The sequence below is a fragment of the Dromiciops gliroides genome, chromosome 6 (genome assembly GCF_019393635.1).
Source record: "Dromiciops gliroides isolate mDroGli1 chromosome 6, mDroGli1.pri, whole genome shotgun sequence".
In the NCBI taxonomy this organism is placed as follows: Eukaryota; Metazoa; Chordata; class Mammalia; order Microbiotheria; family Microbiotheriidae; genus Dromiciops; species Dromiciops gliroides.
In genome coordinates, this window is record NC_057866.1 from 244,041,056 (window position 1) to 244,068,969 (window position 27,914).

General features: G+C 38.4%; 1 protein-coding gene across 1 annotated transcript; it reads right to left on the reverse strand.

The window, feature by feature from the left end:
• Positions 1–3,190: 3,190 nt before the first annotated feature.
• LOC122731184 (all-trans-retinol dehydrogenase [NAD(+)] ADH7) lies at positions 3,191–27,804 on the reverse strand. The gene is made up of 9 exons (XM_043971117.1): positions 27,695–27,804; positions 23,374–23,475; positions 17,074–17,212; positions 13,807–13,894; positions 13,494–13,710; positions 9,814–10,074; positions 7,459–7,594; positions 5,475–5,613; positions 3,191–3,747 (listed from the first exon to the last, which is right to left on the reverse strand). The coding sequence occupies exons 1-9, from the start codon at positions 27,710–27,712 to the stop codon at positions 3,723–3,725; spliced, it is 1,125 nt and encodes a 374-aa protein (XP_043827052.1). The 5' UTR covers positions 27,713–27,804; the 3' UTR covers positions 3,191–3,722.
• Positions 27,805–27,914: the final 110 nt, after the last annotated feature.

The following is a 27,914-nucleotide window of genomic DNA, read 5'->3' on the forward strand; positions in this document are numbered from 1 at the left end:
GGGGCAGCTAGGTGGCTCAGTGGATAGAGCACTGGCCCTGGATTCAGGAGGACCTGAGTTCAAATCCGGCCTCAGACACTTAACACTTACTGGCTGTGTGATGCTGGGCAAGTCACTTAACCCCAGTTGCCTCACCAAAAAAAAAAAAAAAGATAAATGATCAGAGCATATGAACAGGTAGTTTAACAAGAAATCAAGACAATTTATAGCAATATGAAAAAAATGCTTTAAATATACTGATTAAGGAAATGTAAATTAAAATAACCTTGAGATACCATTTAACACCTATCAGAGTGGCTAAAATAATCGAAGAGGGAAGTGACAAATGTTGGAGGGGATGTGGAAAAATTGGAACCTTCAGTGTTGGTGAATCTGTGAGCTGATCTAACCATTTTGAAGAGAAATCTGGAATTATGCCCAAAGAGTTATCAAATTGCCTATACACTTTGACCCAGCAATACCACTCCTAGGGTTGTTTTCCAAGATGATTAGAGAAAAAGGAAAAAAAAACCCTACATATTCTAAAATATTTATAGCTGCTCTCTTCATGGTGGGAAAGAATTGAAAATCATAGAGATGCCCATCAGTTGGGAAATAACTTAATAAAGTGTGGTACATGTTCATGATGGAATACTACTCTGTTATAAGAAATGATGAGCTCAATGATTTAAAAAAAACCATGGAGAGATCTTTACGGAATAATAAAGAGTGAAATGAATAGAACCAAGAAAACATTCTATACAGTAATATCAATATTGTTTTAAGAATTTTGAGCAAAAGAAAAATCAAAATGTATAATTATGGGGGCAGCTAGGTGGCGCAGTGGATAAAGCATTGGCCTTAGATTCAGGAGGACCTGAGTTCAAAGCCATCCTCAGACACTCAACACTTAACTAGCTGTGTGACCCTGGGAAAGTCATTTAACCTTCATTGCCCTGCAAAAATAATAAACAAAATGTATAATTATAAAGCATTTTTTAAAGTGCACAGTGGCACAGTGGATAGAGCAATGGTCCTGAAGTTAGGAAGACCTGAATTTAAATCTGCCCTCAGACACTTACTAATGTGTGACCCTGGGCAAGTCGCTCAACCACAATTGTCTCAAAAATAAAAAAAGTCATGATGAAACTAAAGCAAGTAACTGAGATAGAGATCTTTCTTAAGATAAGTCCAAAGGAAATACATTTTTCACTTGTCTAATTAAAACAATGGTCACCAACAACTATTTTAACTAAGTTTCTTTCATATAGAAATTGTCATTAATTTTAAGGGGCCTTATTTTTCTCATGTGTAAAGAGAATGAGTTAGTCTAGAATACAGAATCCCAGATACGCAAGAAACTTTTTTAAAGATACAGAATCTTGAAGATCATATAATCACAGTTTAACCTTGACTCATGTCTACAAGGTAGATTTATAACAAAGAACCTGCATTCATAGTGATTCTGCACTTAGAAGGGTAGTTATGAAATTATGCTAATGCCCAGCAGCTGGGGAGAAAAACTCTCTAATGATGGGCTGGGGATGGAGTGGGTAGAACTCCCAGCCCTGTGTTATAATAGGTCTCCTTTGGTTCCCATTGGAGATCTAAGATAAAAAACCAGGGACAGCTAGGTGGCACAGTGGATAGAGCACTGGTCCTGGAGTCAGGAGAACCTGAGTTCAAATCTGATCTCAGACACTTAACACTTACTAGCTATGTGACACTGGGCAAGTCACTTAACCCCAATTGCCCAGCCAATTACCAATAAAACATTTTGGAAAATGGGTCCTTTCATTGAGAATACTTAACCCCAATGCACCAGGCAAATCTCTAAAATTATAAAATGCAGAATAGTGGCTCAACTAGATCACTGTGGGGAGTGTCCACACCATGAATCCCCTATTATGATGAAATCTTAGATCTAGAAAAAAATCTTGTCCACTCTCTCCATTACTGTTATACCTTCTACATTGCAACTTTCCCCATCATAATTTGGATATATTACCAGTTGGCATAAGAAATTAAATGGGAATTTTGGGGAAGTTTTTCAGAAGCCACAAATGACATGTGAAGGCCAACAGATGACACAGAAAAAAGTATTTTTATTTAATATTGACCAACATGTAGCCTGTGACCAAATACTTCACCTGAATTTTACAATAAGGTACCCCATAGGAGAAAAAGAAAAAAAATTCGGATTTCTTCTTTGGCAGAGTGGGCCAAGAAATTTATTAAGATTGTCCATATTGCAGGTGGAAGAGGGGTAGCACCACACCCCTAATCCCCCTGAGGTGGAAGGAATAACTGTGTAAGAAAATGACACATGACTCTTTAATCCCATTTTACCCTAGTAGTTCTCACCAAGCTGGAAAAATCTGCCTTGGGGGCTGACTTTGTGGTTATCAAGTGAGGACCATTCTAATTAAGTATGAAGGAATTAATCATCAGGGGATTGTTAGTTTATGGAAACCAATACAATGTAGGGTGAGTGTGCTCCACTTCAGTGAAGGAAATGTGCACATGATTAAAACTCTATATCTCTCAAAATATGAAAGCAAATAGGCACTCAAAGTCAACTATGACATGTTAATGTTGTACCCAATATGTGTTAAGGGTGGATCAATTTCTATATGAGCAGGGGCTTGTGAAAATATTATGATTAATTTCCCATCTGGAAGAATTTGCATGCATATTAGTTTGGAAGTTGTCAGAAGGAAATTCTGACTCTTTTAAAAATGCAATTCAAAATGGTAAAAAGACTTTTTTTTTTTCTGAGAGTCATGTAGAAATACTTTCTTTTCTCGAATTCTACACTCTCCTTTTTTCATTTCCGTCACATTATTTCACAATTGCCTTTTGAAGTGAATTGGGAAAATATTCAGTGCATATATAAATGTCAGCTCCTTGACAGCAGAAATTGTTTCATTTTTGCTTTCGTATGCCGAATACACAGTATAGCACCTGACCCAGATAATGGACTTAATAAAGGCATGTTGATTTGAATTGAATAGAAATGTGTGACATGCTTAAATTTTAATTAATTTTAATTAAATTAATACATATATCTGTGTACGCATTATATGTGTATATGGACATATATAGATACATATACACAAACATGGATTCCAAAAGGAAGCAAGTAAACTATCATATAATAAGATAGACAGTGTTACTTAACAGATTAAATTTATTTTTAAAAAGTGTCTTTGAAAAAGTATCCTCCTTTGATACATAAAGGGGAAAAAGAAAGGAGAAGGCAGGCATAGGCTTTCTGTGGAGTAAATATAACTTGAAAAGTCTTTCCAGGAATTCAGTGTAGCACCGTCCAATACTGTCCAATGGCTGGCTTAGCTTCCTCAAAGTAGATGATAGGAATCCTTGAAGGAGTAGTTCTTTAAGCCCTTATTACTTTTTACCCAAGAATATTGGGATCCCACTTAAAATTCCTACTTTGGTAAAAAGCACACTTATGCCTTTTACTGATTTTCTAATCCAAGATAACCTACTTTTTACAAATTAAAAAAATGACAACATTAACATCCTGCCACTACCCCAGGTAGTAGACAATGTTAATCCCTTGTTTTGGAAAAGCTTGTTTATTCCAAGGTACTTAATTTCTGTTTTGCATTCAACCCACAGGAGATAGCCACACATGTTCCATCATAATCATATGAAAGTGAAATAACAGAAAAAGACACAGCTGCTGAGGGATCCCCATGGACTTCATGTCTCTTGGGAGCTCACATCAGAAGGACTGATCGAATGCTGAAATAGAAAGTGCAAAATCCTGTGAATATCTTGTTTCTAAATATTCTAATAAAGAGTTCTAAATTATTCTAATAATTTAGTACCAGGTCTTGATTAAAAGTATGATGTCCCTTTCTAAGTAGTGTGCACGTAGATAGTAAATGATGGGCCGGAGAAGAACAGAAGCCTGAGAGAAATAGGGGTCAGTGAGGCTGATGCCATTTCTACTGGCCTCAAGGTCTATAACAAGTGATATGTTTTACATCCAATTCACCCCTCAGTTTTCATATATGTAGAGTAAAGGAGATGGAATAGATAACCTATAGAGTCTGCTGCTCCATCTCTAAATCTACCACCCAGTGAGCCTTTGCTCTCCATGAAAATACAACATACAGCTGTTGATGCTCTTGGCAGAGAAGAGGAACTGGAACAGATTAGAGGGTTTTTCTTATGAAAATTGATTTCCTCTTCTCTCTTTCAAAGAGGAGATTATATATTACTACAGGAGATTCCATTAAATGCAGGTGGAATGTTGACATTCAAAATGGGAACCTCTGTCTCCAGAATTGGTGGCCTGTAGTTACATAGAAAGACCAGGCTTAGCCACTACCCTGCTCTCCTACAGGCTCAATTTCCTCTTCTGTAAAATGAAGGGACTGGGGAAAGTGACTAAATTCTACATACCATTTGAGCCAATGATGTCAGTACTAAGTCTACACCCTAAGGGAGTGGTTTCAGAGAAACTTTGGGACACTTTTATGAATTGAGCAGAACAAAAAAATTCATGTAATAACAATATTGTAAAAAAAAAAACTTTGAGTGATTTATAAACCATGATCAATACAATTCTTTTTTTTTTTTTTTTTTTTTTTAGTGAGGCAATTGGGGTTAAGTGACTTGCCAGGGTCACACAGCTAGTAAGTGTTAAGTGTCTGAGGTCGGATTTGAACTCAGGTACTCCTGACTCCAGGGCTGGTGCTCTATCCACTGCGCCACCTAGCTGCCCCATCAATACAATTCTTAAGAACTCAGGATGGAACAAGCCACCCAATTCCTGACAGAGAGGTGATAAACTCACAGAGCAAATGATTGACACAAAGTTTTTGGAAGTCATCAAGAGGAATTGGTTTTGATTGAATCTCCATATTTGTTATAAGGATTTTGCTTTACTTTTATTTTCCAATTGCAGGTGGGCAAAAGGGAGGAAAAGCAGATTTCAGTTAACTTTTAAAAATTTAAATAAAATCCAAGTAATTTACCATTTGCATCCATGCTCATGTTCATCTTCCTGAGAGTATAAGGGTACAATGTCAAGAATTCTCAGAGTTCATACACACATTGGAATTTATCTCATAAGATCATAACTCAGAGACTTTAGATATCATCAAGGCCAACCTGGTTACTCTACAGAGAAAGTGATGCCCAGAGACATGAAGTGACCCACCAATGATAAAGTTACATGACTGGTAAGAGGCAGGACTGGCATTTGAACCCAGGTCATTTGACTAGCATCCTTTCTACTACATTAAACCCAGGTGACATCATCAAAGTGAACTCCAATTTTGCGAAAGAAACAGAACTTAACAGACCCAATGGATGAAAGATAGTGCAAAATACCAAGGAAAAAATATGTTCATTTGGGAGAATGTCATATTAATCCTACAAGGAAAACATAATATTTACTCATGATGAAATTCATAAATATACAAATTTCTTTTTGTATGACCAACATATAAAAAACATACCTCTCTCCTTTGTAGAGTAGATCAAATCCTTCATTTATTTTATTAAAAGGTAAAGAATGGGTTATTAATGGGTCCAAGTCAAATTTCTTTGCCATAAAATCTGACACTAGTTTTGGGACATCATCTCTGCTTTTCCAACCTTAAAAAATGAAGTACCAGTATTTTACTATTTATGCAATTTTAAAAATTATTCAATAAATAAACATTTATTAAGTGCTTTCTATGTGCCCAGCATGGTGGGCACAAAGGAAAGCAATGAGGTTTTGCACAAAGACTTCACATTTTCATGATCCTTTGTAGCATTAGGTAGATTGGATTGGTTAGAGAGGATTTACAGAATTAAGTGGATAAGAGCTACAGAGGATGAGAATGTATGTGTCTGGGGGTGATGGGGGGAAGGAGTTGCCATCTGAACTGTTTTCATATCCAAATGAATGAAATTAACATGCCTTTGGCAGGGGGGCAGAGCAATGAGGGTTAAGTGACTTTCCCAAGATCACACAACTAGTAAGTGTCAAGTATCTGAGGTCACATTTGAACTCAGGTCCTCCTGAATCCAGGGCTGGTGCTTTATCCACTTTATCCACCTAGCTGCCTCCTGAAGTTAACTTTAGGACATTCGGTATATTTCCCTTTAGATTTAAAAATAATCTTTATTTTGTGCGATATCTTTTGGATCAAAAAATCTATGACATTCTTGAAGTATATAAAAGATCTTTTTGGAAAAAAATGGTAAAGCAAGGGGTGGGGGGAGGACAAGCTCTTTCATGACCATAATGTCCTTTACCAACTAACAAAAATTGTATTCCATCCAAGGAACCTCACCTTGTATTGATCAAGTCCTTTTGGAATTTAGGTAATAGAAATAATCTCTCATATTTACGTAGATCTTTGTAATTTACAAAGAGTCTTGAGGCAGCTAAATGGCCCAGTGGATAGAGTCCTAGGCCTGGAGTTAGGAAGATGAAAGTTCAAATCCAGCCTCAGACACTTACTAACTGTGTGACCCTGAGCAAATTACTTAATTTCTGTTTGCTTTAATCTACTGGAACTGGAAAACCACTCCAGTATCTTTGCCAACAAAAACCCATGGACCACAGGGTCACAAAGAGTTGGACAGGACGGAACAACATGAGTGTAGAACATTTTCTACAGTGTCAGACTTGGTTAGTATGATAATGTGGTGAACTTCCCACACTTCTTTCTTTATTGTTATATAGGGGATAGACCTTTGTGTATGAGCTGGTAAAGACATGTACTTGGATGTGAAATTGAGGTTATAAAGAAATCAATAAAAAATTAAAATAAACATTACTCATAGCCACAAAATTGCTTTCTGGGGAAAATATTTCTATGGACTAACCCAGAATGATCTAAGCCTTTTGAAAACTTGAGTTAGAAGTGATGGTACTGAGACAGAAGTCAGTGTAAGATCTAGCTAATTATTTTTTCCTTTCTGATTTCCTCCTTATAAGCTTCATTTAGTACTCTAAACTTCACTCAAAGCATTTCCCTTTTTTTGGTCAGTGACACACTTCATAAAATATTATGAGATCATAGATTTCCTCTCATTTCGCAAAGGACATGTCGGAATGTCAAGCCTCTTCCACCTGTGTGCCAACACTTTTCTCATTCTGAAGATTGTTCCATGTCTCTGACTTCTCTTCTAATTTCTCTTCTATACCACTACTTATAAGGAGCTGAGGCCATTGGTGCTCATTTCTCTCCTGGCTTTGCTCCTGACTTTCTGAATTCCCCCTTACCCCTTCACCTTCCCCTTCTCCAGTTCTCTTTTATGTGTTCTCATCCCCCATTAAACTATATGCTCCTTGAGGGAAGAGACTATCTTTTCCTTCCCTTCCCTTCCCTTCCCTTCCCTTCCCTTCCCTTCCCTTCCCTTCTCTTCTTGTGTTTGTGTTCCCAGTGCTCAGCACAGTTCCTGACACATGTCTGAATGAACACTCTACATTTCTTGACCACATACCTCCAAAAACACATCCTTTCCAGGTGCGTCCAGTGAAGAGGAGCATGGGATCATAGGTGAGCATTTTAGATGATGGGGGAGCTCCTACAACCACACTTGTCCCATAACTCAGATGACAGGAAGCCAGGGCATCAATCTGATGTGTAAATGAAAGAGAAAATATGCTTCTTAAAGTATCTATCAGAATGGAAAGGGATTGTGCCTTGCTCCATTGTCACCTATCAGCACAGTCCCTAGCAATGGGTACACCAAACATGAAATGGTTCCTGCCTTTCAGGATCTGACATTCAAGGGGTGTGTGTGTGTGTGTGTGTGTGTGTGTGTGTGTGTGTGCTGAGGGTGGGGTGGGGGAGAAGGGGGGTGTATGACACGTTCATTTATATGTGAAAAATCTAGAAAGTCAATAATTTGAGGTAATTTGGGTGTGGGGTCGGGGAAAGGCAGTAGCAGCTGGGGGATCAGGAAAAGTTACATGAAAGATGCAGAGTTTGAGCTGAGATTTAAGGGAAACTTGTATTTCTATGAGGCAGAGACAAAGGGGGAGCCCATTTCAGGCATGAGGACCCATCTATTAAAACATGAAACATGCTTTCACATGCCTTTCCTAACTTTGATTTCTTACTTAATGAAGCCCATTGTGAATATTGTAAGGACCCTGCAGTTCTTGGTCTTCCTGCTATAGACATTTCCCCTCTGAAGGCAGGAAACAGAAAGTAGTGTTATAGGATCAGAGATTTAGAGCTCGAAAAGACCTTTGGATCTTTCTAGACTCGGCTCCTCATTTTATACATAACTCAGGCCCTAGAGAGGTAAGCAGCTTTCCGAAGGTGCCACAATCACATGTGGCAGAGCCAGGACTTGACCTCAGGTGTGGTTAGCCAAAGTTCCACCCTTTTCTACAGCACCCTGCTGGGATTTTTTAGTTTCATTTTCAGAATATTTCCAACACTGAAATGTTCTCAAACCAGTGCCGCTGACCACACTGCCTAAGATGAACCAATAGTAAAACAGTACTGAAACTCTTTAAGCAGTTCTCTCTGTTGTTTTTCATGCAAGATTTTAAAAGAAATAGGAAACCACATGTGCACTAGAGAAGAAATTTCTTGCTTCCTATAAAGAAATTGAGATTAACGTAAATATTTTCTAGTATTTTCCTTTTCCTTTTGTTCCTTCCTTCCTTCCTTCCTTCCTTCCTTCCTTCCTTCCTTCCTTCCTTCCTTCCTTCCTTTCTTCCTACCTTCCTTCCTTCCTTCCTTCCTTCCTTCCTTCCTTCCTTCCTTCCTTCCTTCCTTCCTTCCTTCCTTCCTTCCTTCCTTCCTCCCTCCCTCTCTCCCTCCCTCTCTCCCTCCCTCTCTCTGTCTCTCATTCTCCTCTCCTCTCTCCCCCTCCCCTCCTCCCTCTCTTTCTGTCTCTTTTTCTTCTTCTTCTCCTCCTCCAGCTGCTGCTCCCTACTGATCACTAATGTCTTTTCTAACTTATAGAACATAATGTTCCATGACTAATGTGGCAATATGTTTAACATGATTGCATTTGTATAACTTACATCAGATTGCTTGCCATCTTGGAGGAGGGGAGAGGAGGGGAGGAGAGAAAAATTCGGAATTCAAAAGCTTCTAAAAATGAATGCCTTTACTAGTAACTGGAAAAAAATACTACTTACATAAAAAATAAAATAAAATTTAATTTTACAAAAGGTGATGTCACAGTCCTCTTTTTGACTTCAATCATGTAAACCTCATCTTACCCTTCAAATACTCTTGGTCTATTTCTAAATATACTAGTCAACCCTGAACAACTATATCTAGCTAGCCCAAGCCCATGCTTTGCATTCTATCTAGCTCTCCACCAGAATGCTAAGACCCACTTGGCTTGGGCGTCCTGGTGTTTGCCCTGCCACCAAGAATCTAACCCCACCCATATCTCTAGATTTGTGCCTTTTGCTCTTCTTCTAAAAATAATATTCATATCAATACTACCATTGCCACTGGAAATGGTGTGACAATCTATGGCTCCATTTTAATCCCTATGATTCAGCCAACCAAGCCTCCCTTCCCTCACTCTCATGTATGTTAGCTCCTTCTCATAGAATGGAAGCTTATTTAGGACAGGCACTCACTTTTGGATTTGGAACTCCAGAAACTAGCCCAATACTTGCACGTGCTTGTTCAATACTTATTGGCCAATTTAAACTGGTTTCTACAAACTCAGCTTGTTTGGGTAATATCTGTGTCCTAGGGACTCTTTTAAATAAATCAAACTATTGAGAGGTGAACACTACCATTGCTCAGCTCTGACCTGAGGTTGACCATTTGGTTGTAGTTACCCCCAAATTCTCTCTGCCTACTGATTACTTACCATGGTTTCAAGACGCCCAACAACCTCGAAGGTATACCCAACAGAATTGTCGGTCATTTCACTCAACACTTCATTGATGGGCTTTGTGTAGTCCTTAGGGCTGATACATTCAGTGGCTCCTACAGACTTGGCTTTGTCAAATTTGTCTTTATTAAGGTCAATTCCAATGATCCGGGAAGCACCGGCTGATTTACAGCCCATAATAACTGAAAGACCAACTCCTCCCAGCCCAAAGACAACACAAGTAGATCCAGAGGTGACCTACAGTGATGAAAAAATATAGGACCTTAGTTATTAATGATTGTATCAATAAAAGTAAGATTGTAATGTTTGGAATCTTGGAAAACATGAAATCTAGAGCCTAAGTAACTTATTGTAAGTAAAGTGATTCAATAGTGGTATTTTGAAAAGATTGAAAACATAGGCAGTTCAGATATCAGAGACAAAGCTCTCTGCACTCTTCCATCTACCACCTCAGAAACTTTCATGAGAGGAAACACATGGAGGTACTTATGGAGGAAGAATTCATAACCACATTGTTATTGGAGGTAACTTTACCTATAGCTTTATGAGACATTCCTTGATTCCTCTATCCCAGTGTCTCCCTTCCCACCCCAACCCCCAAGTCTTTATATTTAACATATTATTTCCCCTAATAGGGGAATTTCCCTAATATTCCCCTAATGCTCCTGAGGGAGTTTCATTTCCCTTTACATCCCCAGGTTCTGGCTTGGTGTCTGACACACAGTAGGCCTTTAATAGATGCTTGTTGATTGATCGTTCGATTGATTCCTGCTTCTCACAATTTTTCTTTCTTTCTTTCTTTCTTCTTCTTTTTTTTTTTTAGTGAGGCAACTGGGGTTAAGTGACTTGCCCAGGGTCACACAGCTAGTAAGTGTCAAGTGTCTGAGGCCAGATTTGAACTCAGGTCCTCCTGACTCCAGGGCCGGTGCTTTATTCACTGTGCCCCTTATTCACTGTGCCCCTTCTCATAATATTTCAATGGATCTATGAGCTCTATAATCATGGTACTCCTATGGTGTAAATCATAGCACAACTATAATCTATCATTCTGTTGGATTCTTGCCCGTATTTTTTTTATAGAGTATGGAAAAATCAACCCAATGCCCCAGAGGACTTTTCCCAGTTCTGTTAACATTCACTGGATACTAGTACTCCCTTCAGGTATCTGTAATCAACCTTCTCACCATATAATTGGCCTACCTTCCTTGCCAATCATGTTTTCTCAATGATATCTTTTTACACTAGTATTGGACACAACTAAATAAAATCCAACAAACATTTATTGAGCAACAACTACATGGAAGTCAACAAAGAGACGGTTTGGGAAATGTGAAAGCAAAAGAGTTTCGTTCATTTTGATAACTGAATAAATTATTATTGAGTTATTCTAAGATGATTTTAAAGTTGTTCACTGTAAAATTAAGAAGTTAATTAACATTAGCTTTAACTTTAACTTTAATTAACATTAACACGGAACCATCCATAAAAGATGGTTCTGAAACAAATGATTATTATACATGTAGGATCAAGATTTTTGAAAGTGCCTCCATAATGGGATTTTTTAAAGTCTTTAACCCTATTATATTGTTTAGAGTGTGCCTTAGGGGTAGCTAGGTGGCGTGGATAGAGCACTGGCCCTGGAATCAGGAGGACATGAATTCAAATCTGGCCTCAGATATTTGACACTTACTAGCTGTGTGACCCTGGGCAAGTCACTTAACCCCAATTGCCTCACCGCCCCCCTCCCCCCCAAAAAATGAGAAAAAAAAATAGAATGTGCCTTATACCTCAGAAGTCACTTTCTGCTGGCATTGTCTCAGCCTAACTGGATCACTGGCCATAGGAGATGTGCCACCTGAGATACCCACAAAAAACAGTTCTTTTGTACCTCCTGCCCAAACACCAACCAGGTCAAAACCCCAGTTGTACTATCTACTATTATTCACCTCAATGTTCTATTTCTTTAACATTCTTCAAAGGTAAAGTATAGCATTATTATTTTAAAGGTACAGGGAAGGAGAGAAGAAGTCTTGTCTGAATTAATAGAAAATAAGAATTACAGAATATTTTTTTTAAATGTAGTTTCAGGGGCAGCTAGGTGGCGCAGTGGATAGAGCACTGGCCCTGGAGTCAGGAGGACCTGAGTTCAAATCCAGCCTCAGACACTTAACACTTACTAGCTGTGTGACCCTGGGCAAGTCACTTAACCCCAATTGCCTCACTAAAAATAAATAAATAAATAAATAAATAAATAAAATAAATAAAATAAAATAAAATAAAATGTAGTTTCATTGCTAGGATCTGTGTGGTAGATGAAATCTCTGAAAGCCCTACCCTATGCAGACTAGGCTAGCTATTCCTTAAGACATTGAAAGTGCCTTTAGTTAATTAACTCAGAAGATTAAGCCTGAGACAGTTGACATAGATTCTTGGTGTCCTACAGAAAGACACAAAATAAGGAAGGCATGAGGAGTCACCAGCTCCTCCTTAATGGTTTTGATTGGAAGATGAACACAGGAACAGGGAAACTATACCCAACCAAACCAATGCTATATCCTTGATAAATAGTTTTTCCCTGCTATGGTTTAAATAAACCTCTTTTTGTTAATTGTTACTCTTCAGGTCTTATTTCATTACAGTCATGAGCATGCACTGTCATAGAAGATATGATTTGGGCCTGAAACTTCTAGTGTTTGTGGTCTGTGGAGCTTGAAATAGACTTGGGGGAGGAATATTTTACTCCAAAAAAATTATGCCTATCGTGCCTAATCTACACAAAATACAACTCTGTGATACCCAAATAGAGGAAATTTTATTGTGCATTCTTTCCTTTTCTAAGTCATATTACCAGCTTGTAGCAGAAACCTATTATAGGTCTCTACTCCCCCATTAAAATGTGAGTTCCTTCAGGGCAGAGATTAGCTTTGTTTCACCCATTAAAATAGTGACTCCTTAATAAGTGGTTTTTCATTCATTCATTCATTTATTCACTCACTCATTCACACATGCATGCATGCATTTCTTTTGCGACAAATGGGAATTTATCCAAATCACTGAAATAACATATTAGAGACTATTCTTAATGCTAAAATCATCCAAATGAAAAATAAAAATTTCAGATAGTCTAAATATTTTTTCTACATATCTTTATATTTATGGAGACAAAGGCCTCTGGATGAGTAACTGAATATTTCGTTGTTCATTCACGTATTTGGTATGGTACAAACAGGGCAGCTAGGTGGCATAGTGGATAGAGTGCTGGCCCTGAAATTGGGAGGACCCGAGTTCAAATCTCACCTCAAACATTTACTAGCTGTGTGACCCTGGGTAAGTCACTTAACCCCAATTGCCTTAAACATCTGGGGCCATCTTCAGTCATCCTGATGTATATCTTGCCAATGGACCCACATGGCCTTGGGGGAGAGGGTAAGGTTGGTGACTTTGAACAGCCCTCCCTCACTTAAATCCAATTCACTGCAAGTGATGACATCATCTCCTGAGGTCATGGCTCTCTTCGAGAACAAACAACAAACAACAAGAATGGTGCAGACAGTACATGAATGTAGCTTGTGGTCTGAAACTTTTAACATCTGCACAAATTTTTATTATGCTAAGAAAAGCATCTTTCATAAGAACTAGGCCATTCACATCCTCACCTTGGCAGTCTTCATTGCAGCCCCATAGCCAGTGGAGAATCCACAACCAATCAAACAGACCTTCTCTGGGGGAGCGGCAGCGTCAATTTTAGCCACTGAAGTTTCCTCCACCACTGTGTACTCAGTAAAGGTGCTGGTGTTCATGAAGTGGTAGACGGGCTTCCCTTTGCAGGTAAATCTGGTGGTACCGTCAGATAATACCCCCTTGCCGGTAACACTATTCAACACCAAGGGCACCAGTAAATGAATGCAGCTTAAATATTAATTAGTAATGAGATGGTTAAAATGAAATACTGGGAGAAATGACACTTACTCAGCTTTCACACACAAATTTCCATTCGGATTTATGCAGGAGGAACATTTTCCGCACTGTGGCAAGAAAAGTGGGATGACCTTGTCTCCTGGAAGAGAAAATATTATGATGTGAAACATTGCTTGGAAACCACCATTGATAATATCATGAATTTAATTAACAATCAATTAATTGATTTTTTTAAGCACTTAAAATATTCCAAGTACCCATCTTAAGTGCTTAGAGATTGTATGTGTATATGTGTGAGGTGATATAAAGAAATACAAAACGTGGGTTCTGTCTACAAGAAACCATCCTCTGGGCTTGGGACAATTCTACTATGTTATGGAAATGCTTGCTTTTTAATTTCTTAAGTTAGAACAAAATAAATAAAACTTAGGTAAACAGCAGAACTAGTATTTAACACTCAGGTCCTCTGACTCCACATTTGATGCTGTGAACCACACGGTCCTGGTCATTCCATAGAACAAAATAAATAAATGCATAAATACAAATTACATGAAATTATATATATGGGGCGTACGTGTATTTGCATGTATATATCGAATTAACAAAAACGGCAATAATTTGGGGGGGGGCAAGGCAATGAGGGTCAAGTGACTTGCCCAGGGTCACACAGCTAATAAGTGTCAAGTGTCTGAGGCCGGATTTGAACTCAGGTCCTTCTGAATCCAGGACCTGTGCTTTATCTGCTGTGCCACCTAGCTGTCCTCAACAATAATTTCCGAACAATGCTCTAATAATTCATGTGTGGCTTGATCAGCTAAGTAATAAAATGTAGTAGATAGGTGGGTGGATGATAGATAGATAGATAGATAGATAGATAGATAGATAGATAGATAGATAGATAGATAGATAGATAGATGATAGATGATAGATAGATAGATATAGATGATAGATAGATAGATATAGATGATAGATAGATAGATATAGATATAGATAGATAGATATAGATGATAGATAGATAGATATAGATGATAGATAGATAGATAGATAGATAGATAGATAGATAGATAGATAGATAGATAGATAGATAGATAGATAGATAGATAGATAGAAACCACAATTGAATGTGAGTTGGGAGAGTAGCCTGGAGGGATGCTACACCATTAGAGAAAACTATTCTACAACATATTTTTAGAGAATTTGAGAGGTTAAGTTCTCTGCAAAGAGCCACACAGAAAATATATGCCAGAGACAGGATTTGAATTCAGAACAGCCTGATGCAGAGGCTAGCTATCTACTACACCTCTACCGTTTCTCATAGGTATGACAGCACTTTCTGAGGTAGCAAGAAACTGGCCACAAAATGGGTGCCCTTTGATTGGGGTTGTTAAATAAACTTTTGTAAATGAATATAATAGAATTTAGTAATGCAACAAGAAATGAGGAATATGAGGGATTTAGAAAAATATGGAAATACCTATGTGAGGAAAGAAAGTCCCCCCCGCCCCCGCAAAAAAACCCCTCGAAATAAAACCTCAGTTGATGGTTCAGAATGTAATCACAAAGTGTTAATGATATGCTACCTAGACTATAGAGATGAGTGTACACCCTGACCCTATTATGAGATGTGAATACCTGTCTTACTGACTCTAGAAGGGAGTACAGTGATTAAATGAGCAAACAAATTAGGCACACTGAGGCAGCTAGGTGTTGAAATGTATCACTTAACTTTTATTTGCCTCAATTTCCTCATTTGTAAAATGGATAATAACAGCCCCTACCCCTCAAGGATTAAATGAAATGATATTCGTAAAACACTAATCAAAGTGCCTGATACATAGTAAGTGCTTAATAAATGCTTAGTTCCTTCCTTCCTCTTTTCTTCTCTCTATTTTCCTTCTCTCCCTCCCTCCCTCTCTTCCTTTCTTGCTCCATCCTTCCCTTTCTTTTCCTTTCTCCCTTCCTTTTTCCTCCCTCCCTCCTTTCCTCCTTCCCTCCCTTCCTTCCTGCCTTCTTTCCTCCCTCCTTCCATCCCTTACTCCCTCATTCCCTCCCTCTCTTCTATCCTTTAGTTTCTCTCCTCCTCCCTCCCTTCCTTTCCTCCTTCCTTCTTTCCTCCCTCCTTCCATCCCTTATTCCCTCATTCTCTCCCTCTCTTCCATCCTTTAGTTTCTCTACTCCTCCCTCCCTTCCTTTTCTCCCTTCCTTTCCTCCTTCCTTCCTTCTTTCTTCCCTTCCTTCCTTTTCCCCCTCTCTTCCTTCCTCCTTCCCTTCCTTCCTTTCTTCCTCCCTCCCTCCCTTCCTTTTCTCCCTTCCTTCCTTCCTTCCCCTTAGCCAGAAACATACTGGTAGGAGGTGGCGAGGGGAAGGAAAGAGACATTGCCAAAGTCCATGTCTCTGAAGAGACATAGACTCCAGACCTATATAGATATAGGGAGATAGTTACCTAAGGCAGGGTAGGGAGGGAGTTAGTTTCACGAAGTGTGACCTCCTATCCACAGAAAAGAAAGTAGGAGCAAGAAGGAGCTGAGTCCCTGAGAACCCATCTGTATAATGTGTACAACAAAGGAACAAAACCCAAGAGGAAGCACTCGAGGCCTCTATGAAGATGGGCCTTCCAGTTGCTTGTCTTCTCATCAGGGCTGAAGAATTGCCTTTGCCATGTGTGCATGCTACGTGTGTGTGCCTCATTACCAATCAATCCTAAATGTGAACCTGCTTTTACCATGGATGACATTGTGTCTATTTGTGAGAGAGTGTGCCCCAGGCTTATGGGGCAGAGGAAGGATGTAGCCCACCTTCTTTAATTGCTCTGACATTTGAGTAATTGCCTTACTCAATATTCCTCCACCTGAGTCAATTCTTCATCTTATTTCCGTCTTGGGCCCCCTGGGCAATCTGGGAAAGCCCATGGACCCCTTCTCTGAATGAGGTTTTAATGCATAAAATACATATAGGATAACAAAGGAAACCAATTATATTGAAATGCAGTTTTATGTGCAATCTTTAAAAAATTATATTATGGAAATGCTTGTTTTATTCCATAAATTTTAAATAAAATCAAAGGAAGTATACTTATTAATAAAAGAAATATCGTTTCAAAAATGTTTTTGAGGGGGCAGCTAGGGGGCGCAGTGGATAAAGCACTGGCCCTGGTTTCAGGAGTACCTGAGTTCAAATCCAGCCTTAGACACTTGACACTCACTAGCTGTGTGACCCTGGGCAAGTCACTTAACCCCCATTGCCCCACCAAAAAAAAAGGAAAAAAAATGTTTTTGAAAAACAAATTCACAGATGCTGGGTTAAAAACCCTTGCCTCACCTGGTTTCACTGTAGTTACCCCTTCTCCAATACTCTCTACAATCCCAGTTGCTTCATGTCCCACAATTACTGGAAACTTAGTAGTCATTGCTCCACTGATTGCATGATCATCTGTACGGCAGATCCCTGTGGCCAAGATCTATAATGGAAAAAGAAAGATGACTGAAGCCTGGGGGTAACAGGACATCTTGGGCACAGCAGGAAGGAATCATTTAGATCACTCTTAAGTGAAATGTAGTTTATATTTACAGGAGTCAGGGTTGGAAGGCTTATTAAAGATCCCTTATTCCCATGCCCTCTTTTTTTTTTTTTTTGGTAGGGCAATAAGGGTTAAGTGACTTGCCCAGGGTCACACAGCTAGTAAGTGTCAAGTGTCTGAGAACAGATGTGAACTCCTGAATGCAGGGCTGGTACTTTATTCACTGCACCAACTAGCTGCCTCCTGAAGTTTATATTTAAAGATGAATCTCTTATTATATATAATATATCCTTGCTTTCCATTGGGCTGGGTGCTTTGCCTACTATAAGGGGGCAAGTTTTTGTCCTGAGGGAACTTTCATCATGAGGGAGTATGACCCAGTAGGGCACTTCATACGAAGTGGCACACAGTGTTCAGTTAGGGGAACCAAACAAGATATGATCACCTCACTGCAGGTCTACATGATCTGGGATTTCCTTTTAGCTTTTTGAGATCTCACAAACATTTGTCTCTGGGGTGATGTCAAGGGATAGGTAAGAGGAAAGTGAGCTTTTTTCAGCAAGATCCTACTGGTATTCATTATCCCAGTGTGAAGTGTAAGGAAATGTATGCCCCAAGGTTGGCAAGCTGCAAAAGATTCTTTGACCTCAAACATTGTTTTAAGGGAATAGAAAAGTTAAATTGAAATTTACAGTGATTTTCAACACTAGAGAAAATGCAAAGGGCTATGGCTTAGATCAGGGAAGACCGAACCATGGGAAGAGGCCAGGAAAAGAAATAAAAAAGGCTTTAGGAAATTAGATATTACTCAAGGATTCCTAAATATTTTATTAATGAAAAAATAGTGTGAATTCCTATGATTATATTTCAATTTATTTTTACTATAAAAATATACATATCTTTAATTGTAAAAGCATATTTTACAAATTCCAGTTCAATTCAACAAGAATTGACTGTTGCACAAGACAAAATTCTAAGAGCTAGGAATATAAAAATAAAACCAAACTGCCCCTATCTTCTAGGAGCTTACACTCCACTGAGAGGAAAAACACATATACAAATAATAAGTGAATATAAATTGATCTGACATGATGGAGAGGCCAACAGTAACTGGGGAGGGGTGAACAGAAAAGGTTGCTCTTGAGCTGAGCCTTGAACAAGGGCTCAAGATTTCAAGAGAAGGAGGTAAGGAAGAAGGGCATTCCAGGTGTAGGTCCTGTGCAAATGCATGGAGGTGGGAGATGTAACATTGTATAAAGAGAACAGTAAATAGGCCAGTTTGACTGGAACATAGCATACATCAGAAGATACAATGTGAAAGTCAATCTGGATTGATTATTTGGAGCCTGAATATGAAAGGATTGATATGTTCAGCAGAAGAAGCCCGAAACTTCTTCAGGACAGTGACATGGTCAGACCAAGGCATTAGAAATGTAAATCCAGCAACTGTTTGGAGGATAAACTAGATAAAGGAGAGAGTATATCTATAATGGGACTATAGCAATAGTCCAAACAGTAGGTAGAGAAAGCCTGAACAATTACGTGATGCATGAAAATGGAGAAAAGGACACAATCTCAAGAGATGTTGTTGAGGGAGAATCAAGATTTGTTCACAAGGGATAATGGAGAGTCAGGAATCACTTATGTCTTTGAATCTGCACATCTGAGTGACTGAAAGGAGGGTGATACCTTGATAGAAATACAAGGTGGGCCAAAAGTCATGAAGGGTTTCAATATTTAATAACTCCTTTATTTTTTCAATTTAAATACTATAGCATCATATATGGCATATATAGGGAATTAATTTACACCAAGTGTGAAACAAACCAAATCTCATAAATGGCAAAAAGTAAAGAAAAAATATTTTTTTAAAGTTATTAAAACATTATGACTTTTGGCCCATGCTGTAGAAACATTAGCAGGAAGGATGGGGCTAGGGTGGAGGGAGATAAGTTCAAGTCTGGATATTCTTGAATTTGAGAGTTTAATATGGTCTCCAAATGGAAAGAGCTCCACAGGCCGTTGATCAGACAGGAATGGAGATAAGGAGTGAAATGAGAGTGAACACGGTAAATGAATTTTCACATGATTTGTACACAGATTTGCATACAGATGATAACTGAACACATGGGAAGTGATGAGGTCACAGAGTAAGACTGTGTAGAGACAGGAGGAAAGAAGGAGCAGAGTAGAGCCCTGTTATATGTTCTCAGATACAGAGTGAGGAATGGGTAATGAACTTCCACAGGAGACTGAGCCAGAGCACCCAGGTAAAAGGAGAACCATGGGAAGCAATCATCTGGAAAACCCAGGGAGAGAAGGTGGTCCACGGTGTCAAATTCAAGTCTTGAAAGCTAGGGACCAGAAATGCAATCATATTGATCAATAAAGAAAATAACCACCTCTGAACAATAGAAAATTAACAATTAAAAATCATAAAGAACAAGCTTGGGAACAAGAAGTATGTAAGGACAGCTCCCTCCTACCTCCAAATCCTTTGCAGAGTTGAGGGCTCCATGGATGTGGAACATTGCACCTAAGATTGAATTTTTTGTCAAAGATTGATCTGTTTTGCTAAATATTTTCTCTTGCTATTTTTCTTTTTAAAATTCTTTGTAACAAGAAAGCTCTCTTCAAGGGTCAGGAAAGGGATAAGGGGAAACGAAGGTGTTGTAGAAACAAAAGGGATTAGTGAAAACTGAAAATAGAACATCAATAATGAAAAACAGTGTTTTATTTTGTTCTGATTTTTTGTTTGTTTTTTGTTTTGGGGGGGGGGGTTGTGGGGCAATGAGGGTTAGGTGACTTCCCCAGGGTCACACAGCTAGTAAGTGTCAAGTGTCTGAGGCCAGATTTGAATTCAGGTCCTCCTGAATCTAGGGCTGGTGCTTTATCCACTCACTGTGCCACCTAGCTTCCCCACTCTTTTTTCTTTTTTAATTGGTATTATGCTGGAGTCAGAGTGTGAGGAGCTGAGGAATAGGCAGGAGATAAGGAAATGGAAAAACAAGTATTAACATTTTTTCTAGGAATTTGGCTATGAGAGGGAGGAGAAACTGTTTTTTAAACAGTTTGAGGAATAGCAGAATCAAGTTTCTGTTTTGAAAGGACTAAGAAGTCTGGGCATGTTTGCATTCAACAGCTAAGGAGCTACTGAATAACAAAATATTAGTAAGAATGGAGGTGGGGAACAACAAGTTCTCCAAGGAGGACAGGTTGGACTGAGATCAAGGGTACAAATGGAGAGGTTGGCCTTGGCAAGGAGAAAGGCAATCTTTTCCACGACCACAGCAAAGGAGGCTAGAATGGGGAAGTGTGTGGAGAATATTTGAAAAATAGATTCAAGGAGAAGAGGGAGTATATACTAAAGATAGACTCAATATTTTCAATAAAGTATAAAAGTATCCTCTGCTGAGAGAGAGTAGGATGCTGTCTGGCACAGAGCTCTTGGACAAAAGACATCATTTGGAAGATGTATTATGGGAAAAGCACAGAGTCAATCAAGGAAGAATAAGACAACTGTCGTACAGAAGGGTAAGGAGACAGTCAAGATTTGAGAATACCAATTTGGAGTGGGCTCGGTCAGCAGAGTCATGATTCCTTGGGCCAGAATTCAAGAGCATGAGAGCAGAAGGAAAGGGGGCCAACGCTGGTATTAGCCCAAGGTTCATTATCCAGAAAAAGATGAATAATAATAGGATGATGGAGCAAGAAATTCCAGTATAGAGGACAAAGTATTTACATTGTAGAAATACATTTCTAATGTCAATCAATAGAAAATATTTCATGGCTAGCTGAGTCTGAGGAGATTTTGTTTAAAAAAAACCAAAACACATTATTTTGGAGACATCTAGGTGGTACAGTAGATAAAGCACCAGCTCTGGAGTCAGGAGGACCTGAGTTCAAATCCAAACTCAGGTAATTGACACTTACTAGCTGTGTGACCCTGGGCAAGTCACTTAACCCTCATTGCCCTGGAGGGAAAAAACATGACCAAACCCCCCCCAAAAACAATCATCATTTTTCAGTATTATTTGGACACTCATTCAATGAGTAATTAGCAAAGGAAAGAAAGATGCCACAGTCCAGAACAAATATGCAAGTGAGTCTGTGTTCTAGACTGTGGCATCTTTCTTTCGTTTGTTAATTACTCATTGAATGAGTGCCCTAACAATACTGAAAAATAATGTGTTTCATTGATTCAAACACTGCCTCCAACAACATAAATTACATACTGTTCAAGTCTGCCCTCATTATTACATGACTTACATCTGTGTCCTCCTACATTTCCCACTCCATACATTGTAGTCCTATTGGAACCCACAGGAACGGTGCACCTTGCTTTCATTATGTGAGCTGCCTATTTTCTTTTTGTATCACACATTTCCATAATGACCTCCTTTATTTGAGAGATCCTCTGCTTTTTTAGCCATCGTGCATCTTTCCATTGCCCTCTGATTGATATTCACTTTGAATTCTTTTGTGACTCACAGCTGGACAATAATTCTGATATAAAACTGGTTTTAATAGCAAACACTCTAGGGTTCTATATTTACATATGTATATATACATATACATATATATTTATGCATATATATGTTAACTCATTTGATCAATACAACACCCTTATGAGAAATTATCCCCATTTTCCAGATGAGGTAACTAAGGCACAGAGAGCTTACCCAGGGTCATATAATTGTAAGTATCTGAGGCTGGATTCAAATTAGGTATTCCTGTCTCCAAGTCCTGCACACTATGATCAAGAGAGATGAATTGAGTATGACTCCAAATTTCCAAAGCTGGATTAATGGGAGGATAACGATGACTTTAATAAAAATAGGGAAATTCCAGAAGGGGGGTGGGGTTGAGTTGAATTTGAGATGCCTCCAGAAATCCAGTTTAAAATGTGGAATAGACAGTTGATGGCAGACAATTAGAGGGGGATAGATAAATCAATCTGGGAATCATCTGCAAAAGGATGATGATTATAATTTGGGAGTTGAGATTTCCAAGTGAGAGAATCTAGAAAGAAAAGAGGGAACCCTAGGCCTTGAGGGTTGGAGGGAGGAGCACCCAAAGGTTAAGTGACTTGCCCAGAGCCACGCAGATAGTATCTTAAGGGGAGATTTGAACTCAAGTCTTCCTGACTCTAGCTCTGGTACTTTCCAACTAGATGCTTCTATAACCTTTGTTTGTTTGTTTGTTTTTTGTTTTTACGGGGCAATGGGGGTTAAGTGACTTGCCCAGGGTCACACAGCTAGTAAGTGTCAAGTGTCTGAGGCCGGATTTGAACTCAGGTACACCTGAATCCAGGGCCGGTGCTTTATCCACTGCGCCACCTAGCTGCCCCTAGCTTCTATAACCTTTAAAAGAGATTGGCTTTTTTTTTTCTCATAAAAGTTTGGGATTAGTAAATAGCATTGCAATTTCCTAGAAACAATCCAATCTGCTTTGTTCCTCTTACTTAATTCCAAAATCAACTCATCTATTTCCTGTGTGTATCCAAGGTTAGGTTTTCCATCTAACTAAATGAAGAACAATTGTGTGCAAGATTATGACATGGATGCATGTTCTAATCTACGCAATAGGCATTCCTTATCCATTTGGTTATCCTTAATATTCTTCTTTGACAGTCCCCTATGTCTTCTCTTAAGGAAAAAAAAAAGTTCAAGTTATGAATATCAGTACCTTGAAGAGTTTAACAATAACTATCGTCAGCTACAGTCGAGGGCATACCTAATGTCATAAAGAAAAGAGCATGACTCAAAACTGTTTAACTGATTAGTTATGCCAGTGGTATAGATCCAAGGATACTGTTTCTTTACATCAGAGACCCCTTATCATCATGGGATTATAGGCCCAGCAAATGTTTAGAATGGTGTTAAATTTGGGTGTTGACTGATACAACATCACTTAAGACTTGGATTAAAGTCCCACCTTTGACACATATTGGATGCCCTTAAGCAACATTAAGTCTCTAAATTGCAGAACAGGTGCTGATCTGTATTGTAGAAAAGTGTTTCCTCTTTGACAGTCCCCTATAAGAAAGAAATCTTAGGCCTTCTCTTAAGGAAAAAACAAAAATCCAAGTTAGGAAGTACCTTAATTCGAACTTCATTGGCTTTGGGTGGGGCAACTTCCACTTCCTCAATGGAAAAGGGTTGCTTCAGGCCCCACAACACAGCAGCTTTGCATTTAATCACCTAGAAAAATAGCAAGAACATATTCATGTGACATATTCATGTACTCATGGCTGAACAAGTTGTGGTATATGATTGCATGTGCTCCAAGAAATGGTGAACTCAATGATCTTAGAAAAACATAGACACACAAAATAATGAAAAGTGAAAAGAGCAGAACTGAAAGCACATGGTATATAGTAATAGCAATGTTATTTTAAGAACAAATTTGAGCAACTAAGTCATTTTGATAATTATAAATACCCAAATTAACTACTAAGGACATATCAAGGAAGATGCTACCTGCATCCAGAGAAATAATTGGTGAATAGAAGTATGTGTAGAATGATTTTATTTATATAAATATACATATGTATATGTGTGTATGTACGTATATATATATATGTGTGTGTGTGTGTGTGTGTGTGTGTATATATATATATATATATATATATATATATATATATATATATATATAGTGTCCAGTGTGCATCTCTAGAGTGGGGAGGGAAGAAAAAAGGGAAAAAAGAAATTTACATGATATATATTATAAAGGAATAGCAAATTGTACATAATAGATTTGCAGTTGTATTTGTAATCATCTTTTTAAAATTCTACTGTTATGGAAATGCTTGCTTTATTCCATAAATTATTTTTTTTTTAATTTTAAGTGAAACATTCTGTTAGGGGTGGGGTGGGGGAAGGGGGAATGTTCAGTCAACCTCCCTCAAGACCAGAACATTTTTCATGCATTTGGCAAGCTTGAGTTGCAAAACTACTACATCTGTATGGTCCCTCTGAAGGCTGGAGACACAGGCATGAAAAGTACTGGGAGAAAGGAAAAATGAGCTCATAGCTTTCAGTGAACCCAGAAGTGGAGGAAAGGAAGAGACTGCAAATAAATCCAGAACATTCTAGAGGAGCTGAACCTGGGAACTGAGTCCTAGGGAGGACTGATCTACCATCTGGTAGCCTCTATGTCCAAAGGATTCACACATATCCCTCCCTGCCCCAACTCCCACAGAGCCAGCATTCCTTACCCCCTTCTTTGTGATCCATTGCCTGATATAGTATTTCAACAATTAGAGATTGAGTTTGGTTAAGGGGAACCTTCTTTTTAAAATGCAAATACTGACCATCTGTCACTAACATATTAGAGTCAACTGTCAGTCAATAAACATTTATTAATTGCCTACTATATGCCAGGTGCTGTGGGTAAGTGTTGGGGATAGAAATAAGAAAAATGGAAGTATCTGCCTTCGAGGAACTTACAATTTAATGGGGGAAGAGAACACAGGAGATGAAAAGCATGGGGGTAGGGGGAAGCCAAGAAAATACCCAACCTTGGGATGGTAGAAAATTTGGAGAAGTTCAAAGATACTGTAGTCAAATGAGAAATGAGAAAGTGTTATAAACTGAACTGCCTCTTTAAATGGAAGGCTAGGAGTTCATAGCTCCACCTTCCAATAAGAGGGAGAGAGGAAGATGGTGAACTGGAATCCCAAGGCTGATGGGATCTTGCATGATAATGAGGTTTTCCTGAAAATGAGCTTCCTGGACCACTGGGGGAATGGGGGGAAGTTCTCATCTTCATCCATTTTTCTAGTTCTTCTGTCTCCTGATACATTTAAATAAAAACTCCTGGGGCAGCTAGGTGGCACAGTGGATAGAGCACCAGCCCTGAAGTCAGGAGTACTTGAGTTCAAATCTGGCCTCAGACACTTAACACTTACTAGCTGTGTGACCCTGGGCAAGTCACTTAACCCCAATTGCCTCACTAAAAAAACAAAACAAAACAAAACCTCCTCCCATTTGTCCCCTGGTCTTTTCCTGTCATAACTGATATTTATGTCCATGAAGGGTATACAGTGCCTAAAGAGACAAGTTGTGCTGAGTGACCACAAGATGATGCATTCCTGGAAGACAAGGATTCATCTAGTCTTTACATGAACCAACCAGTCTCAAAATTAACCAGATTTCAGGTGTTCCCAGCATGTCTTCCATTCAAAGCCATTCTCAACATTTCATACTCATTTCATAATTTAGAATTATATTTGCCAATATATCTAAATTTCAAACATCATCTATGGCATAAAAAGCCAATCATGAAGCAGAAATACAAAAGTTACTTTTGCAAATAATAGATCCATGTCAAAATGAGAAAATAATTGACTAGTTAAACTGATTGTGCTTTGTTCATAAAAATGGGTGTTTCTACTAATGCAAAAAAAAAAATCATTTGTTTCCTTGAGATATTCTTACTTTCTGTTTCTTCTAGACCTTTTTGGGCCACTTTGCCAAATGAAGTAAGTACCCAAATATTTTTTAAACTGAACGCAATCTCTGATATTTAAAAGATTTTAAGCACCCTTATTTTTCTTTTCAATTATATGAACTTGCAAGTAGCAGCATAGCATGGTAGAAAAAACATACAACTTTGGTTTAGAAAAGCATTGTTTTGCCCTTAGGCAAATCATTTAAATTCTCTGAGTTTAAACCACTTAAATTCTTTCTTCACCTGTGAAGTAAAATAAATCAAACTTCCTCCATTGGCTTCACATGGTTATTTTTAGAACTTTACTTAATGTCTTAGAAAGCTTTGTAAACTCTAAATCTTTACCAATGGTTCTCAGCTTGGGGGTCTATGATCATGGGTGGGGGGTTTTGTTTGTTTTTTACATTTTGATAGCTGTATTTCAATATAATTGGTTTCCTTTGTTATTTTATGTTATACATTTAAAAACATCATTTTGGGGAGTCCATGGGTTTCACAGACAGGTAAAGTGTCCACAATGTGCAAAAAGGGTTAAGAACCTCTTCTCTTGCAAATTAAAACAACTCTGAGGTACCACCTGACACCTATCAAATTGGCTAGTATGACAAAAAAGGAAAATAATGTTGGAGAAGCTGTGAACTGATCCAACCATTCTGAAAAGCAATTTGGAATTATGCCCAAAGGGCAATAAAGCTGTGCATACCTTTTGACCCAGCAATACCACTTTTGGGTCTTTTTCCAAAAGAGATCATAAAAAAGGGGAAAGGACCCACATGTACAAAAATATTTCTAGCTGCTCTTTTTGTGGTGGCAAGGAATTGGAAATTGAGGGGCTGCCCATCAATTGGGGAATGGCTGAACAAGTTGTGGTATATGAATGTAGTGGAATTCTATTGTGCTGTAAGAAATGATGAGCCAGAGGAGTTCAGAGAAACCTGGAAGGACTTGCATGAACTGATGATGAGTGAGATGAACAGAACCAGAAGAACATTATACACAGTATCATCAATATTATGTGTTGATCAACTGTGATAAACTAGATTCTTATCACCAATACAATAGTACAAGAAAGTTCCAAAGGACTCATGAAGGAAAAGGCTCTCCAAATCCAGAAAAAAAAAAAAAGAACTGTGGAATATGGATGCTGATTGAACCATGCTATTTCTTTTGGTTTTGGTGCTGTTGTTTTTCTATTTTAAGGTTTTTCCTTATTGCTTTGGTTCTTCTCTTATGACTAATGCAGAAATATGTTTAATGTTATTATATATATATATATATATATATGTAACCTATATCAGATTACCTGCTGTCTAGGGGAGGGGGGAAGGAGGGGAGGGAGGGAGAAAAATTTGAAATTGGAAATCCTATATAAACAAATGTTGAAAACTATCTCTGAAAAATAATAAAATACTTTTTTTTTAAAAAAAGAACCTCTTCTCTATCCACATGTTCAGTTATTATTTTTGCTCACACAAATAAGTCTTTAAAGAGAGCCATCCTTGCTTCTTATAATTACTTATCATAAGTAATTGATAAAAATCACATCCTTAGGGAACCTCATGGGCATGCCCAGCTCTTTGGTGCTGTCATAGATTTGATTTCTACCTTTTGCATTGTATCACTTAACCATATCAAAATATAACAGTCAGAGCAGAAGGTATTAACATTCTAGTGAAAACAACTAAAAACATATTCCTTCAGTCTCTACCAAAGTACTAGAGAAAGGACCCCCCCCTTCCACATGGTCATTCCAGTTATAGTCCCCATTTTCATCCTGTAGCAATTGAAAGTTCCTCTATACATACATACACAGACACACATATTACATACTTACATGATAAATGCTTGCCTGCCTAGGCAAACTTCTTTCCTGAAAATCTACTTCCCTAAATAAATAATTTAGATTCTGGAAATTTGCAGTTACCCATCTTGCTAGTTTGTGATGAAAATACAGAAATATTTGCTTACTTTTCCTGCAGTGCTCATCCTGCCTCTCTTAATTCTGGCCTTCAGTAGTCCTCTGACCAATGTGTCAACTGTCTTGTGTGCAGACTAACATGCCTTCGGATAAATATTCTATTTCAAAGCAACGCCTTCTAAAACATGACTCAGAACCTTCAAGCCATTCCTCTTCCAATGTGGTCCCACCCCTTGAAATGCTGAAGTTTTAAAAGGAGAAAAAAGAAAA